Below are 12849 nucleotides of genomic sequence, written 5' to 3'. Positions count from 1 at the left end.
AGAAAAAAATAGTATCAGTGAAGAGATGTCATTTATCAGAACATAAACAACAATTTGGCTTTATATATCTTTCTTACAATGTAATAGTAAAATAAAAATATTTTTTAAATGAACTTTGATATATTTGTCACATACCTAAAGTTAAGCATTGCCAAGACTATTTTTGTTTTTGACACCCCTGATCACTATGTTGATCAAAAATTAAAGTGAAATTGTCATTTAAAACTATGGGGCATTAGGAAGGCAGGTAATTTTTTTTAGATTGATAGGACTGTATAATATATGAGAAGTGTCTGTTTATTAAATGTAGTAATATGATTTGGCTTATCCCAAACCATTTTGAAGGCTGTTTTGTCTGAAATGGGTAAAGTATCAATTTGTTGATGTCTTATACATTGGTGTCTTGCACCTTTTTTAACCAAAAACTCATCTGATATTGTTCAGCAACCACCATATTCCTGATTTAGCTCTGTGCGACATCTGGCAATTCACAAAACTCAAAAGACCAATGCGGGGGTGCTGTTTTGACACAATTGAGAAGATAAAAACCAAATTGAAGAAGGTCTTGAAGGCTTTATGGAAAAAAGACTATTACCACTGTTTTGAGGACTAGAATAAGAATTAAGGTGAATTGAACTTTGAAGGTGATGAAATTGATTTGGAAGAATAAATAAAGAATTTACATTTTACAAATTCACCTTACTTTTTGATCGCCGTACTAAATGTTAGAATTAGGAATATCATTCTATGTATACAGAATAAATTTTTAAATATATTCAAGATTTTCTCACCACAGGTATATGTAAATCACAAAATGGAATGTTCCAGTAACATCTTACATCTAGTTGAGGCACATTTAGACCTTATATTAAAAATAATAAAAAAAATGGCTCATTGGTTCATTCCCTGCAGGTACTACTACAGATTAAATACACAATAAATAATTCCTATGTTAATTTTAGTATACAGATAATACTAAATAATTTTGAAGATTACTTTTGAGATTATTCTAGATGTACAGGATGGGCCACAAATGCTTGCATTGCATCAATTTTAAAATCCAGACAAGATCAAGCACATACATCCAATTATTTTTTAACAATTGTAAACAAAATGTTTAGTAGAAAACTGATATTCAGTTGAGAGGATATTCCATAGTGGGGCCTATATCTAACCCATTGGATTTTATCTCTAAGGGTAACTGAAGAAATCCAGAAAAAGATGTATTTGCATCAATAAACTGACAAAAATTGCCCTGAATGTTATATCCAATGAGCATTTTGCCAGCATTTTTTCATAAATTTGAAGTCTAGATTCTAGAAATGTGTACATTTAGATGTCAAAAATCTTTATCGAGAAGTTGGGTTGGCTTGAGTGAAGCTAACCCAGACACAAAATAAGCGCAAAGACTAGACAAGATAAGACAAAACCCAAGTGATGTTATTTTTTTTAAATAAATCAATTAACTTTATGGCCCACCCAGCATGTGTTTGTATATAAACAACATACAGTGAAATTTAAAATTGTTAGTCTGTATTCTACATTCTGGACATTTTTTTAAAAGGATTTGAGAATTGAATAATAAAATTAGGAGTTTGGGTTACTGGATCCGACACCCTTTAGTTTTCTTTGCCCGCCTTTGTTTCTTCTCCAAGCCTTCTGCTGTGATATCAGAGATAACCGAAAGACGTTTACCTGAATCACCTCTCTCGTAGGCCACATGCTGACTATCATCATGGTCGGTGAATGCAGAATCATATAAGTTGTTATTCTCACTGAAACTTTGTGGTATGGAATTGTGTTGTGTGTCTGTACCAGATAGTACATTATCTGTAGGATAGTGTGATGCAGGCCTTATGCTCACTGGGTCAGGAAACCTTGGTTTTTTTCCTGATGTGGGGGGCGGAGGTGGTAGTCTATGTTGCATGGAGGTGTTTGTACTGGAATTCTTATCAGATGTGTAAGGAATGTTGGCACTGATATTGGGGTCTTGGCTATAGTATTGCTTTGATAATTCCCTAGACAGTAAAGCACTTGCTTTGGACTGAATTACCTCTTTCTCAAAAGGTTCAACATAATTTAAGTCAGAGTCAACAGATTTGCATAGTCTGAGTCGATTTTCCTGAATCACATCACGAGGGTTACTGTAGGCATCACAAAGAGTAGCTTGAGGGATTTCAGGGAGGGGCTGCTGTGCTATCCTCTGTTGTTTCTTTAGCAATGCTTTTTGCTTAGCTTTCTCTTTAGCACGCTGGAGCTTTTTATATTCCCTTTCCTGGAGCAACCTTGCCAGTTCACTGTCTTGAGCCTCAACAGCGCACCTCATATCGGCGAGTAAAACATCTTCGTCGCTAGTTTCGTGGCTTAACTCTCTGGCTAAACGTGCATCTCTTTCCTCTTGTTCTAGTCGTCTTCTCATCTCCTCTAGCTCCGAGGAAGACAGACCTAGCTCTTCAGGATCAATGTCTGGGGGCGGTGCCGGCGGGGCGGCGCGAGACGAACTCGGTTGTTGCAAGATATCGTCGTGCTGTCGTCGCTGCCTTCGTAGATTTATTTCTGCCATTTCGCGCGCAATTTCTGCGTCTATTTCAGCCTGTCGTCTCTTCGCAAGCTCTTTTAAACGCACTTCGTGTTCGATGCCCCGCTGTTCGTTTAATGCGACAGGAAAATCCTCACGTATTTGCTGATTACGGTACCTGTTCTCACAGAGATGTGAGGAGATCTCGCGGTCCTGTAAACGGTGAGCGAGGGCCCCGTCCGCGCGTACCAGCCACTGCTCCCGCAAGTCCGTGACGAGACCCATTTTAGGCATCGTGTCGCTTGCATGGAAACCAGCCATTCGTTTATTCACCAAACTGCACACTTTCTAATAATTTCAAACTATCGCGTTACGCGAATTACGATCGTGCGACGTAATAACCATTGATCATGAACACGAACGTTAATAAGTGACAACACGGATCTAATGAGGGAACTGGAAATCTTTCACAAAAAGCACACTTTCATCGTAGTTCGTGAGAAATTGCGGTAACTTTTCGCGGCGTTGTTCGTAGACAATGAGCCCGGTGATCTGCATAATTAATTACAATGAATTTGCTCGCGACCTATTACACATTTTGCCCCACCACAATAACAAATCTTGAAATTCCAAAATAATTGTCAGGAGTTGTGACAGGTGAATTCCATGCAGTGATGTGCTGTGAAGACCGTCAAGTGCGGTTAAAATCGATTTTTGTAACTAAATTTAAAATAAACAAATCGAAACGTAATTATTAAAGTTAATATTAAATTACACACTTAGTGATGTAAACTAAGCACTATTAATAAATATGAGAAATCTAATTTGGCCATTTAATAGTGGACACAATATAATAAATGTAGTTATTAATCTTAAACTTCCATATTTTATCGCCAATTGCTAACCAGCGAATCCTGAACGACATCAACTTCAAGCAAAGAGACAATAATCGTCTTGAAGACAATCAACAGATTTTAAGTAACGGCTAAAATATTACTAGGACTATAACTCATACGTCGCGCAACCACGGGAAACCTTCATAATATTATTCTCGCAGATGTATAAATAGCTTTATAACTTTAACAAAAAAGGCATTCCTTTATAGCTTTCCATAGGGAACAGTCGTACGGATAGCTTCGCAGACGTCTTTTATTTGAATTGGGATAGAATACCACTTTCTACGCCTAAGGTTATCTACTCCTAAAGTTATGACAATACTAATTTCAACGATGCTATTATCTTGTGCATTTGTTCGACGCATTTGGAATCGTTGTTTGAGCTTAACTGTGACGGTTCAAGGAAATCCTAGAGTAAACGAATGCAAGCGCCTAAGGTAGGTTGTGCGGCACTAACTTTGTTGTCAGTGTACTTTGTGGCTCGCAGCCAAACATTATTTAAGGTCTTTTTTCTATCTAAATATTCGTTGAATTCAAACAGTTCAAGTCGTGAGATTAAACCGGTTTTTATAGAGCGTTGCTAGTGTTTCATGATGCTATTAGCAGATAGTATGGCGTGGTGTTCTGCCATTTGATGCCAAGTAATACTGAGAAAAAGAGTAAACAATTGCCTTTCGAACTGATGTCCTTGAGCATTCGTAATCCACACACGATGCCTCAGTAATAAACATCAAACCGCAATGGGTGGTAGAAAATTTACTTTAAGAAATGTATGGCTCGTATTTTTTTTAAAAATGTTGTTTTAAAATATAATGATTATAGATCTTCTTTTAATTTTTTTTTCAATTTGAAATTTATAAAAACACCGGAGAAAAATTTATACTGCTTATGTCTAATTTTCTAAGAAAATAATTGTTTTCACAGAACGAACACTTAAAATTATTACTAAGTTCAACTTCAATCAATTTTGAAAAAAAATTTTTTTTCAACAAAATTTTACCGAACTTAATACAAGTCCATTCACGAGATGCGAGTTATTCTGAAAAAGAACAAAAAAGTTGTTATTCGCAATTTGATTTACAAATCTATTCCGTTGACGCAAAATCCTTCATTTGACTTTAAAAATACTTCTCGTCGCTCTTCCATTCGCTGAACGAATTGCAGCTCTATTGATAATATAATCTATGCTCTGTATATATTCACATATATTTTAATGTTTGTGTTTAAAAAGTATACCAAAACATTCAGGTGTTTAATTTAAATTTAATTATATATTAACATTACTAAAAAATGACTAAGCATATAATAACTATATCTGAAAACACTTCTCTTTCTTTTATAACATTAACGTGAGTGCAAGATTTTTAAAAATTAAGCGAAATAAAAAATAATTGCTTTAATGTAAAAAGCATATTTTAATGACAGCATATGCATGCCAACATGCACCATATTTAATGTTACATTTTATATAAAATTGCATATTTATATATAGTTATTGTAATAAAGTATTAAGTATTTTAACTTAATTTAGTTTAGTAATTAATTACAAGAAAATACCTGATGTTGTTTGTTTAGTTTAAAACAATAATAAGATATTACATCTGTCACCGCATTTGAGAAACATTATAATGCATTATAGCCGATGCTATTTTTTAAACTATACGTTTTTTGCATAAATCAAAAATTGTTATACCTCTTATAGTATGTGATTAAAAATATTTTCTTTAAAATAAAATATGTTTTTCAAAAATTGTGAAAGAAATAGGAAAATAATGCTGTAGTGACGAACATTTTTAAACTTAGCGACGAAAATAATACGAAATATGTCATCAAGACTTATGACAATACCATGAGTGAAGATGAAATGTGTAGTATTAGTATAAACTGCTTATAATAATAACATCCAATTCAAATTTAAAAAATATACTTATTTAAGTTGTCTACTAATAATCACTTTAGTATCATCAATTATTTTGTGACATTATAAAAATCTCTGAGTAGTCAGTCCGTATGTAAGCTACCATCGACTCGGAACGCTGACCTGCTGAGAATAGCAGGCCAGGATCTCAACAGTTGCTCTTTAAAAATTAAACTTATAATATAAACTAGCATAAAAGTTACCAATTTTATGATGACTTTATAAAGTTCTTCTTTATTTATAGCGCTAAATTTGTGTACATCTTTATTTTTTTATGTTTAATAATATTTAGTTACTAATTTCAAAATAATAATAACTTTAAACTTATTAACATCCGAAGGTTATAGCCAAATCGCAAGGTGTTTAAGTTTAAACAAATATCTAGGACCTCGGAATAAAGTTAAACTTCGAACACATTTTAACAATAGACATAAATATAATATATGTCGAATTATATATATATATATATATATATATATATATATATATGTATATATATACGAGTATATTTCGTCGTAAATTACGGCAGGATTTACAGTCTTTAAAATACTGTAAATAGAAGCAACTTAGCCAACAAAGTAAACTTAAACCATATAACTACAATATATCGATATCATTTAACCTTCGAACATCGTAAATTCGAATTTAAAAATAAATTCAGTTATATGAATACTACCACTATTTTCAGATTAGATTTATAATCTGTAAAATACTTTTAAATACGTAGAAACTAATAACTTAGCGAACAGTGTGAACATGAAACAGATAACTGTAATATATCGATGTCATTTATACTTGGAACATAGGAACAGCAAATTTAAAAATAAAAATTGTTTTATTCTATATTCTGATAAGATTTATAATCTGTAAAATATTGCTAACAACGTTGACGTGAATAATGTAGCGAATAGAAATAATTTATAAAAAAAAACAACAAAAATATATGTCGGTGTCAATGCGCCCAATAACCCATACCCTCCCTTCCCGTGAGACATCGCAAGCGCAGTGCATTGCTTGAACTTGCACGGTGCAGTTCTCTCGTTAAACATTTTAAATAATATCAGCCATGGCAACCACCAGTTTGAATCAAAATAATAAATCTAAATTGAAGTAAGTAATAAAGACGTTTTTATGTAAATAAGGTTAAAAATAAATGAATTAAAAAAGTAATTAAATCACTAATTATATAAAACACAAACTATGTAAATAAATTAATTTAATTTGTAATAGAATTTTTTTATCTGTGTTGTAAAATGGAATATAATTATTGCGAGCGTAAATTTTAAAAAAAATACTATCTGTTTATTAAAAACTTTTTTAAAGCGATATTTTTTTTTATAAAATTGTTAATATGTCTTGATAATAGGTGTAATAATGTTCAATCAATTATTAACAATTTTTTTGGAATTATATTTAGAGATTTTAACAGATGCGTCTTGATAAAATTTATTAAATTAATCAAGTAATCGTATTAAAATATCGATTTTTTGTAATAATATTTTTTGCTCAAAATAAGATTAATTAAAGCAACATTCTATTATTTCTATATTGTTTTGATAGGGCAGGATTCCTCGCCTCCCACGTATGATATTTGCAATCATTTTATTAAAAAAAGAAATTATCATATTTAAATGCGTCACAACACGGATTGAATGCGTCGACTAAACTGAACCGCGTAGAGGCAAAAAATATTATTGTAAATAGACCAATGTTTTTAAAAATACATATTAAAATGGACCTTATTTAACATTGACACAAATAGAATGTTATGTTCTCATGTAGTACATTATATTGCGTCGAAATTCCAAGTTGAATAATAAATACTTTTGTTCTCCGTATGTTAAGGTTGCTTTTCCTTAACAAAAAAATAATTCATATAACAATTTATTATATTTAAATTGTACTCAAAATATATATCTTTAAAATATAATTAATTATTGCTTATGGGGTCTGAATGATGTCGGATGGCGACCGCGAGCAGGTAAAAGCGATGTGGGTAGCCGATAGGTCGATAAAGTCGCGGGAACTCCTTGGATGCTGGCACCGCAAGATCAGTCATTGTGATGATCTTTGAGGGAGACATATGACTTGCAGGGGTCTTCTATCGGCTGATATAATGATGATGATGAACTATAACTTGATTACTTAACCCATTTGTAGACTCTATATTCAAAAGAGCAATCATTTCCGGCCGATTCTTCTCAGCAGATCAACAATCCTAGCTTATGTTAGCTTGAACACGGTGTGACTATACCGGTATAAAGTGCGTGTAAATGCTTACTTTGTTTTGAAGAGTTAATGGCTTCGTTAATAAAGGATGACGAAAAGAGATCAACACTCCTCAAACTTTGCACGAAAATTTTAGAAAAACCAATCAGTAGAAATAAAAATTGAAAATTAAAATAAGTGTAAACGATAAATAGCAAATAAAGCAAAACAAAAAATAAAATAAAGAAATGTAAAACTGTGGAATGAATAATATCGAATGAAAGAGAAAGACAGAAGAAATGTGGAAAGAAAGATAAAGCACGAAAGATTATGTAGAAGAATGAAAAAAGAGCGCGCAAATAAAGGTACTGCGAAAAAATTATTACATGAAATAAAACGACCCAGCCCTTCCCAAAGATGGGGGTACAAGAGGCGCCTAATAACGCGAGGGCCATAGAAAAAAATACTTGGGTAAAATTATTCGTAGTCTTTACAAGGTGGAATTTATATAAATGCATAACCTAGAAAACAATGTAATGAACGTAGATATGAATATAAATATTTTAGAAATAGCTCTAACTAAAATAATTTAATCTACGCGGAAGGGGAGGGGGGTGAATTAGTTCTGCCTGTCCGATGCTGTAAACTTCTGCTGTCTTCCTCTTCCACCCTAGCGATGCCCACTCCTGTCTCACAAACAATAGGGACGCTATATTTGCCATCGTTGACAATACAACGCGTCCCACATATTTTGATTTTGAATTTAGAATTTACAGTTATGAATGTGTAACTATTACATAGAAGAACTAAAGTTCACCCACAAGGTGGAGGGATGACTTAATTAAGATCGTTGGAAGGCCCTAGATGCAGGCTGCTTCCAAGTAGTCCTATTAGAAATTGATGAGGAGGCCCTATCTCCTATTGTAGACTTTTTATCTGGAATGTCCATGACATATTTTGTTAATTTTTTTAGAAATTTTCTAATATTTCAAAATACGTCGTCTAACATGAAGTTACGAACACAAATCAATAACGTTGACATAAGCAAACTTTTAAAATATTCAATAAAGTTTTGACGGTAAAACGTCAAAAACTATGACGTTAAAAGGCATAGACTAAAAAAAAATTGTTACTTTTTCTAACCAGTGATTATAGCAGTAACTCTACAGCCAGTGACAAGCTGATCCTATATGGTGATGAAGCGGCTCCACCGGTTCGATTTGTGTTGATGACGGCTTGCGCCCTGGGCGTTAACCTCGACTTTCGTAGCATCAACCTTTTCGCTAACGAAAACAGAACCGAGGCTTATAAGAAAGTAAGTAAATTCATATGTAAACACTAAAGGAGGTTTTTGTCGTCATCGCCCATGTCCATCAAATTCCGTAAAATAAATACAGTATGATTTGTTATACGTAATAACTTTAAAAGGGTAAATTTATTGTTCATTAGCTATTAATTAATGTGTAGTATAGTCAAAATAAAAACCAAAGGATTCGAACGTAATATATAATGTATTTATAATATAATAAGAAAAAAAATCGATACCCGCCTGTTTCTGCAGATTTTGCAATGATAGAAATTATTGGTCAGTCACTTTCCAATACAGTTTCAGAGAGAAATATGTATAAAAACTCCTTGCTGACAATTAAGCTATACATTTATTCTTTTAACCCTTAATAGCCTAGAGTTTCAATTTTGATACCAATTTTTAAACCGAATGTTCACATTACTATTAGTTTTTTTATAGGTTGGCTGTACGAATTTTACTTTTGTATCTATTTTTCCCTTCATCTAGACCCTCAAGCAAACACAGTAATATTAAAAAAAAACCACTTTCGTAAATCAGGCTATTAAGGGTTAAAGCTTTACACCTATGAGCGATCACCCTATAAAACGATCGATGCCGAGGTTCTCGACGGTTCCCTATAGCTTGTTCTACAATTGCAGACGTATAAAGCGTTACATTATAAAAGTAGCGAAGACTAATGGAGGATATTGTAAGGATGCGTTTACATGTGGCTTTTTTCAAAGTGTTTAACTAATGTATTTTTACACTTTAATTATTTAGGTTGACAAAAAACGCTGTCAGATTCTTTTCATCGTTGGAAGCATCAATGCGTTCAGAAAGACATCAGGTCACAGATTAAACATGTCAATGTTGTAGTGGACAGGACATGTGGTGAACCGGACTACCATTTTTAGGTTGTGATGAGATGCTGGATGCATGCTGCTTTCAACCGGTTCTATAGGAAATCTATCGAGGCTTTTGTTTGGAGATTGCAGAGAGACGTATGATTATAGAAATATCTTGCACTTTCAGATAAATCCTCTACAAAAGGTACCTTCGATGGTAATAGACAACCAAAACATCTGTGACAGTCATGTAATATCATTGTACCTTTGTCGAAAGTGGGACACCAAACACACGCTCTACCCTCAGGACGACCTCACAAAAGCGAAAGTTGACGAGATATTATTTTTCAACTCGTCGACACTATTTCCGATTGACAGCGAGATATTTGTAAGTATTATGTTAGTCGGTTGTGAGCCGTCGCGCAGTGCACATGTCTACCCTCAGTTTTATTCATCTTCTACTTTTTAGCTGGTACGTGCTTAATGTAAGAAAGATCGCCACGATGCTTGCGATTTCCGCGTCCAACTACTTTCCGCAGACATGACTATATCGTCGGTATATTCCCCCAATTAATGGAACACTAAAATTAATTATATTACTCCAATCGATTTATTTATAACGCTCCGAGTTAAAACTATTTATTAGTTATATCAATACATTTAATACAGATTTGAAATATTCAAAATTGCAAATCAGCAAAGACTTTAATCCAGAAATTTTAATTAAATGTAGCTTATTACATATAACTTAAAAATATGTGTGCCCTTATTTAAGAAATCATAATTTGAAGGTAAAATTTCTCCAATTGATCATCAGTATTGTAATACGAATTTTCAAGCGGCAGCTACAAATCTTATTAATGCGTGGATAATTCTTAAGGATAATCACTATTTCAGCAACCTTCTTATTGTGAGCCTTTCCTCTTTCGTAATCTCGGGGGATGCTGCGTGTTTTACGCTATTTCAATTTTACCGAAGAGGGACTCAGTGTCGCATGCGATGATTTCAAAGCGATTTCATGAAGGCTTAATCTCTCTATCATAAATTTAGAGGAATATTGCATCTTAAGTCACTGCCATAAACATTAAATACCTATGAAGAAACAACATCTGTCAAAATGACAACTCATAAAAAAATGACGTAACACCCTGTCCCCGGTTAAAACATGTATACATTAGCATTTACGTATACTCATTAAAGTAGGATTCCAGATAATGTTCAAAAAATTTCTATTGCCAGTTATAAAAAATAATGCCAGTTAACGTTTTTGTGTCAAGGGGTCACCCTTAAGCGGTTAGGTTACACTGTAAATGACTTCATAGAATATATAACATTATAAAATTAGTAAAATTTGTGTTTATATATAATTACAAAAAAAAATTATCTAGTTCCGCCAAGTTTCTTTTGGTTGTCAATGAGAGATGTAATGTATATTGAATAAAGAACTTTTGAATTTGTAATTAGAATTCATTTTTGAAATACAGCTTAAGTATTACAATGTGTTTAATTATTTGTTTTTAACAGTGTCTTATATGTTAAAATCGTATATTTACAGTCAAAGTTTTTTGCCGGCAGTTCAGCTAGCGAAAATCGAATAGAAGATTGGTATAAAGCGCTCGATTTTCTAGATAATCGATTGCACTCACAACCCTGGTTGGCTGGTGACAAAGTTTGTATAATTTTTAATAGAAGTCATATTCCTATTTTTGACATTTATGTTTTAGATCTTTTATTACATCTATGTCTTTAGCCATAAGATTGTTTTTAGGGTGGAGGCTTTTGTTACAAGTACTCTAAGTACGTATTACTGGCCACTACGGCCACAATATCTATTAAGGTAAAAAAAAATTGCACGTTTAAATTCAAAATCGGACGCCGATTTGAATTTGGAAGCATCAGGGGGATAGATGCTTTTTTATGGTCAAATTGTAAAAATTAACGAGTCTCTATATATGTGGAAAATGTATTATTACGTTTGGCATTTAATTTCCTTACCATGGAACAAGTATCTCTCTCCACTACCTGCTCGAACCCATATGTACTTTTTAAAGTAAAAACAGTTAAATTAATTACAGTTATTTTTTTTTAACTACAATAGAGCTTTCTACAATATGTAAAACCAATTTTTGTAGTGTTATATGAAGAGCAGATAAAGAAGTGTAGTTTTTTTTTCATTTTCAATGGTTGGACTGTATTTTGATAAGCTACGTTCACATTTTAAATTTATTAGGAAGGCACTTTTTAATGGCTGTCGAGTTATTTACTCAATGGATTTATGTTCTTATGTCCAAATATAATTTCGAAAGTAATTTATTCCAAATATGATAATAGAAACCTGTCAAATTGACACAAGAAAATTTTTCGTTTGAATTTGTTTTCATTTTTTTATAAAAATAGTCACATTTTTTAAGACATGTGGCCATAATTATAAAAAAGATTGCAAAACAAATTTATAGATTTGTAATCAAAAAAAATTGGTAGCATTTTTGGCTTTTTTCTTCTTTTTAATTTCTTAACAATATTCTAAGAATTCTGGAACGTTTAAAATATGTGAGTGGCAGATTAGAACCCAAAGGTTAGATTAGATTCGAAAGTTTTTATACTTTAAATATTTTAAAAAGAGTTAAATAATTATTACAATAATTTCAGATGATGATATGCGATATTTGCGCTTTATCTACTATTACTTCGATGCTGTGTTTAATGCCGTTAGCAGAACGCCATGTTGGATTAAAGAAATGGTTGAAAGCATTTGAAAATCAACCATTTTTCAATATAAATAAGAAAGGTTTGGAGCGTTTGCAGAAGTATGTAATGATTGCAAAAAATGGATCGTCGAATAATTACTGAAGGTATTGCAATTAGCCAAAGGTTTAATATAATACACACATTATTATAATACATTTTATAGTTTTTCATATTTTTTGTTTTAGATTTAAGCTAAGTCTAAATGTAATATTATAAAAAAATAAATAATGAATATTAAAATAAATTTAATTATTTTAATGGCCTGTATTTTATTTATTTTCTGTGGTTATAAAGACATGAAGATATATATAATTAAACATTGCAGTTCGTAGATACTTGATCAAACTGTTTATTTGACAAATTCGAAAGATTGTCGACAAAATTACCGAACGCATGACATGTCTGCGGTTAAAACTTCGTATCCTATG

General features: G+C 32.2%; 2 protein-coding genes across 2 annotated transcripts; one reads left to right on the top strand and one right to left on the bottom strand.

The window, feature by feature from the left end:
• Positions 1-1513: 1513 nt before the first annotated feature.
• Positions 1514-3128, bottom strand: LOC137921570 (coiled-coil domain-containing protein 50). Its single transcript, XM_068764369.1, has one exon. It carries the CDS (start codon positions 2837-2839, stop codon positions 1601-1603), a length of 1239 nt encoding a protein of 412 aa, XP_068620470.1. The 5' UTR covers positions 2840-3128; the 3' UTR covers positions 1514-1600.
• A 3240-nt stretch (positions 3129-6368) lies between these two features.
• On the top strand, positions 6369-12523 carry LOC137921736 (glutathione S-transferase E14-like). Its single transcript, XM_068764549.1, has 5 exons — positions 6369-6442; positions 8687-8855; positions 9861-10061; positions 11229-11342; positions 12323-12523. The coding sequence occupies exons 1-5, from the start codon at positions 6399-6401 to the stop codon at positions 12521-12523; spliced, it is 729 nt and encodes a 242-aa protein (XP_068620650.1). The 5' UTR covers positions 6369-6398.
• Positions 12524-12849: the final 326 nt, after the last annotated feature.

Source organism: Battus philenor, unplaced genomic scaffold (genome assembly GCF_028537555.1).
Source record: "Battus philenor isolate CCGP_79_NKW_IND1 unplaced genomic scaffold, ilBatPhil1.0.hap1 SCAF_19, whole genome shotgun sequence".
NCBI lineage: Eukaryota > Metazoa > Arthropoda > Insecta > Lepidoptera > Papilionidae > Battus > Battus philenor.
Note: the sequence above shows the minus strand (reverse complement) of the source record. Positions and strands in the feature narration are given on the sequence as shown.